The following is a 6052-nucleotide window of genomic DNA, read 5'->3' as shown; positions in this document are numbered from 1 at the left end:
TCAACTAGATGCTAAAGAATGACGTCCATGCTGACCTGACCGAAGGCTGGCAGGTTGAAGTGCAGCTCTCCTGCAAACACCGCAACACTTCAGTGCCTCCAAGTACACAACCACAGAGTATCCTCAATGTCACTGATACTGGGAAGGGAAGTACAACTCCTGCTTGCTGAAGGTAATCCTGCATCGTTAGCTGGCAACATGTTTGCACGTAGAGACTCAGCAATAAGCGGACGAAGTTGAGGTTTGACAAGTTCAAAAGGGCCAACCCATTGACGCCAACAAACAAAAGGGCCAACCCAACCCAAAATCATGACTTTTCCCGCCACTTCGTGTTAATCACCGATAAGCTTGCTATCGCTTGCCAAGCAAGCCGTTCCTTATGAACCGGTTCGTTGGAAGCGTTTGCTTGAGTGCTTAAGCCACTTGGCGAGCGCTCTACAAGCTGCTTGCTAATGGAACACACTCGCAGGTATCCCTGGAACACCTGGAGCTGCTGAGGATGGCTTTTTGACATCACTTATTGCAGGTAACCCTCTCAATACCGGACTATTGGCGAACTAAATGGCTGGCGCAGCGAAGCCTGCTCGAATCCAGACGTGCAATGTTCCCTCTGATCGTGGAATTGTTCAAGATTTTTTTGTACTTTAGTGAGAAAACGTCTTTAACAACAACATTAACAACAATAACAACGCTCTCCGTTGCTAGTGAACGGGTTTAAACGTCACCACACGTCGTGGCGTTGATGCGGCTGTTAACTAACTGAGTCCGTGAAGTGTTGTGAGCATTGAGTGCTTGTCAGCGAAGTACGGTAGTGATAAGTTGATAGGTTTCCGAAAAGCAGGTGCGAGGAGCTGCGCGTGTGAGACGTCACAATGAGAGGGGCGCGATGGCGCGACGTCGACGGACCCTCAGAAGGTTTGGCGCGAAAAATCTTGGTTACAGAAAAATAATCGAGGCAATGGTTGCTCGGTGTGTTTAGCGGCTCACGTCACGTGTTCGTGGGTTCTAAAACACCGAGAGTCGGGTTATTTGTTTTTAAGACGTACCGCCTCACATGAAAACGTGTTGAAGGAAATGTGAAAATGGCGCCACAGCCGTTTCGTTCCCCTTTTTAAAATAGTTTTACATCACAAAGAAAGAAAAAAGTTCGTGGACTCTCCTCAGTGTTCAGTCAGATTGCCGTATTAAAAAAAAAAATCGACTGGTGCTGCTGAGGTAAAGACTTCTTCGTTGCCATGGATACCAACCGTCGACGAACCATTGTGGAACTCTTAAAATCTCTGAGGTAAATTGATTCGATGCACTTGTGTCGTCCCTCAGAACGACCGTGCGACCCTTACGAAGACTTCATTCGCAAACACCTCCAGCATTATGGATATTATGCCGGTAAGTCGATTAACTGTGATCACGACGTACTGTACGCGGCTTTGTAATACTTTTAAGGCGCCGTCTATTTATTACTTACGAAAACTTGTGGATTTTTATATGCACTTCCTTGGACCTGGCCGGGCTGGCACACCCTCGGTCAATGATGCTACCCCGCAGCCATGTGCTGCATACGAACGGGCTTGGAACCGTCTTCTTACCTGCGTGCAGCCGTAATAAATACGAAAACTTTGACGGCCCAATAATTCCCACCTGGTAAAAGAGGTCGGCCGCGGGGAAGGGTTTTCACGAACCGGTTGGCCAGTCATGACGACCGAATGAAGGTGGCAGTATTTTGTAGTTCGTCGATGATGCCGGCGATAACTCTCCCTACTCTTCATCGAAGTCTTCAACGTCCATCAGATGATGCCGGCGGATGGGACACCCAGCTTAACATTTATCGAAGAGACATTGTGATGCAACCAACGCCTTGCCTGCGAATCACAATCCGACTGTTTTCATTGGGTCGGGAATTGAACCCAGACGACGCAGCTCAGAGGTAAGGGTGCTGCCCCCCTGAGACCTGTAACCGATATCGATGGTCCCTTGTTTTATAATAATCACATCGATATCGTTTGACGAACCCAGGACGAGGTGGACGACGTTTGCACAACCATTATGTGCAAAGGCAGGAGCTTCGGCCAACCTAATGTTCTTTCGTTAAAGACCACAATCATTCCCACCTTCTTGTTATCCCAAGTCTTTCACGGACCGGCTGGCCAGGCTTGACGTTCAATGAAGTAGTTGGGGGCAGGAATTTGGAATTTTGCCAAGGTGCTGGTGATAGCTCACCTACTCTTCGTAAAGGACACTGGGACGTCCGTTTAACGACCGTCCGAGGGACGGCACACAATCATCCGGCCTGTGAAAAACTGGGATGTCCGGTTAAAGCTGGGTCGGGATACAAACTCGGGCAGGACAGTTTTGAGGCGAGCGTGCGTATCCTCCAGGACATCTTCGGTCCACTTAATGAAAACGAAAAATAAAGTTCAAAGATGATATAAAAGTGAATCGATTCATTTATCATGCGGAGGCAGCACTTGGCTGTGGCTTCATTGAACAGTCACTGCATGAGGCAGAGATAGCTATGTTGGAGATGGTATGTCCCTCTGGATTAGGTGGAATTAAAATTTAATATCTAGCTCGAATAAAACAAAACTTAAAAGGGATGAGGAATTTGGGAGAGAAAGAAGAGTGAAGGGCAGTGCCAGGAAATCACCTGATTCAAGGCAATGGGACAATGGTATGGTAGGCCCCACCTGAACGCCATGTATACGTGGTGTGGAACACAACGGTCACAATGTAAAATGGCGTGAACTTCAAAGGAAAACTAGAAGCGCACTTGGTAGAGCGCATACTTCCGCCACACAATGCCTGATCCACGAGAACATATCGGGCCCAATACGTTTTTGAAATATCATTCTAGATATCGTTTTTGGCCCGATCTCTCATTGATGAAGAATCACTTTAAAAGTTAAATAATTCTCGTATCCAGATCCGGATTCGGATCTTCACCAAAATCGAATCAATTTGTCTTTGCGACACAGCCAACCTGTCCACCAAGTTTCATCCGAATTAGTCCGCAAGTTTTTGAGACATCGTGCTATATATCGGTTCTGGCCCTATCTCTCAATGGTGAAGAGTCACTTTAAAATGTAGTGGTCTATCCGGATCTGGATCTTCACCAAAATCGAATCGGTTAATGCTTGTCACACACCAAACTTGTCCACAAAATTTCATCTGTATCTGTCCACAACTTTTTGAGATTTTTGAGATATCAATTTTGTTTGACTGCCAGATGGCAGACCGAGTAAAAATAAAAATAAACCAATGTCACCCACAGGGTGACCCGTATCTTGCCAAAAGGTGACCACGTGTGACTTCTTTAAGGTCACACTGAGGTGAACAGAGCTGCTATCCACCAGGAGCGACTCCTTGAGGAATATCTGCCGACGAGAGATTCCGATGAGAATCGTTCTACAGTGTAACCATGAAAAATATGCGTTTGCCTCATAACGTCACCAAATGACGTCATAATGTCTCAAGCTTGACATATCTAGAAAGCACTCATCGAGGTGTTCAATTTGAGGTACTACACGATATGGTTCCTAAAACTTGAAAATTTGACCTTGGGGTCAAATATGTTTGACCTTTGGTGCTAACCATGAATGTCAAGGCCAATCGCCACCAAAAATTAATCAGCTGAGCGCCAGACCATGAACTATATTCCCATGAAGTTTGAAGACGATCCGATCAAAATTACTGAAAAAATAAGGGTTTCGTCGACTCCCCTGATTTGCGCCAAAGTGACCTTGACCTTTGACCTTGACCTTCAAAATTTTGTGCAGTGAAAGGGACCTCTATAGGCCTCTGATATGCGAAGTTACAAAAATTTCCGATGATAACTGTGCTCTGCAGAATTTTTTATACGTGATTACAGACAAACAAACAAACAAAAAAAAAACATTCAAGCTGAGTAACATATCTTGCAAAAACTTCGTTTTGGCAAGATAAAAATGATCTCACTCCTCTCTGCGCATGTGTGATCGAGAAGAATTCAGAACTAAGGTACTGCTAAACTACACGTTTGTTTTCTGATTTATGTTCCGATTCGTGTTCAAAATACAGCATTCTATTGAAATTAAGTTGTTCCTTGATCAGAAACTGATGTTCGTAGACAGACACACAGACATACAGAGTGAAGCAATTACTTAACCCCACTTTTTGCTTCATGTGTGCTGGGTAATGACTACTACGACTACTAATGTGAGGGCGTATATTGGCCTGATCCTATGCCATCTCGGGTTCCATGAATATCGCACTTCCAGACCAACCTATCCAGCATGACAGTCCTCAGTTCGTTAATGCTGTCAAGGCCTGTGTCGCTCCGCAGTGCACTGATGTAGGTGGCCCGACTTGTACCTCTTCTTGCAGTGCCCTGTGTGGGCCTGCCAAGAGTATCTGTCAAAGTCCGTGAGAGTTGGATGAGACTGGCGGGACACTGCGTTCGGCACTCTGAACTGTCTGCTAATCCCCTCATACTTTGGGTAATGATGCTCGGTCCTTAAAGTGGGAAATATTGAGCATGTTAAACGATACCTGACACGATGGTGCAGAAGTAGTACAGTACACTTCCCTCTGAGCTGTCTAGTTTGGGTTCCATTCTTGACCCGTCAATAAACTGTCACATTGGTACTACTCATGTAGGGTGTCATGACTTGTATGGAAGTGAGTCTGGGGACATATCTGCTAGCATGACCTGGTGGGTGTAAAACATCCCACGGTGTCTTTCTCAAAGAGTCAGCGAGTTATTGCTAGCACCCTGGTCAAATTGGACATCACTGCCCTGACTCACTGAGAAGACAAAGGCAAACCACCCAGTGTAATCATTGTCACAAGACACCTGCGGCATCACTGAATCTGCTTGAGGGGCAGAGCACCATGAGAATTGATGTGGCATTTTTGAGAGTGTTTATGAAGTACCTTTGGGGCACAGGCTGATTTTCAGGAAATGTTGAGTGAAAAGTTATTTCTGACGTGTTCTGTATTTAAGCTTTCATGAATAACAAAGATTAACACTGTCCAAAATAAAAACTATAATGGCCACTTGATATATGGATGTAAGCTGATTGGCTGCACTGTTTTCCTGTATCAGCTTGTTGTACAAGTCAACCATCGTCTACAGACCCTGACTTTGAGATTCTGGCTTGACTTTCCTGTAAAACACGAAATTTTCAAATTTTTACTGGTTCTTGCAGTTTAATTGAAGCGAAACTACGACATTACTTCCTGAATAAAATAGCAAAACTCATAATAGCTACCAGTTTGTACATCGTTTCAACAAAAGGGAAATGGCAGAATCCATTTATAATTTACTCGATGGAAATGTCAGTTGGTGGTCAAAACCCCCTGTTGCTAATTTTCGCGAGTCTGAGCCTTCTTTTTCTTCCATTCCAAGCAATGCATTTCACCGAATACTTTCACAACCCTTTCACAGAAAGGCAAACTCAGCAAATCAAGGGCATTAAAAATGTAGGAGTATGGATAAGATGACCCTAAACTAATGCACATGAAAATAGATAAGAGTTCAGTTTGATTAAAGTCTGCGACATCACCCACTCCTGTCATGGAGAGCTCACCTTCGAGCGTCTTCACATGTCCAAAGGTTTCAGCCACCCAACTTCCTTCCTCAGCCACAATCTCTCTCTCTCCTCTCTCTCTCTCCTCTCTCTCCCCCCCCCACACTCTTTCTCTCCCCCCCACTCTTTCTCTCCCCCCCACTCTTTCTCTCCCCCCCCCACTCTTTCTCTCTCTCACCCCCCACTCTCTCCCCCCCACTCTCTCTCCCACCCCCACTCTCTCTCTCTCCCCCCACTCTCTCTCTCCCCTCCCACTCTCTCTCTCTCTCCCTCCCACTCTCTCTCTCCCCTCCACTCTCTCTCTCCTCCACTTTCTCTCCTCCACTCTCTCTCCCTCCACTCTCTCTCTCCCTCCACTCTCTCTCTCCCTCCCACTCTCTCTCCCTCCCACTCTCTCCCCTCCCACTCTCTCTCCCCCTCCCCACTCTCTCCCTCCCACTTTCTCTCCCTCCCACTCCCACTCTTTCTCTCTCTCTCCCACCCCTCCC

At 46.1% G+C, this 6052-nt stretch overlaps 1 protein-coding gene across 18 annotated transcripts in view; it reads left to right on the top strand.

Annotated features, from left to right (window-relative positions):
• Positions 1-709: 709 nt before the first annotated feature.
• AGBL3 (AGBL carboxypeptidase 3) overlaps positions 710-6052 on the top strand; it is a 117269-nt gene continuing 111926 nt past the window's right edge. For 5 of the 18 annotated variants that reach the window (XR_015059003.1, XR_015059004.1, XR_015059005.1 and 2 more), the window contains exons 1-2: positions 710-915; positions 1321-1386. Coding sequence is in view for 10 of the 18 variants with exons in the window: in XM_085884295.1 (XP_085740421.1) it covers positions 873-915; positions 1321-1386 (109 nt within the window). In the remaining 8 variants the exon portion in view is untranslated. Of the gene's footprint in view, positions 916-948; positions 1216-1320; positions 1387-1663; positions 1925-6052 lie in introns of those variants that run through there. The other 13 variants (XR_015059002.1, XR_015059006.1, XM_085884289.1 and 10 more) reach the window with 8 other exon arrangements.

The sequence above is a fragment of the Eptatretus burgeri genome, chromosome 6 (genome assembly GCF_056783735.1).
Source record: "Eptatretus burgeri isolate ZD-2024b chromosome 6, Ebu_testis_v1, whole genome shotgun sequence".
NCBI lineage: Eukaryota > Metazoa > Chordata > Myxini > Myxiniformes > Myxinidae > Eptatretus > Eptatretus burgeri.
Note: the sequence above shows the minus strand (reverse complement) of the source record. Positions and strands in the feature narration are given on the sequence as shown.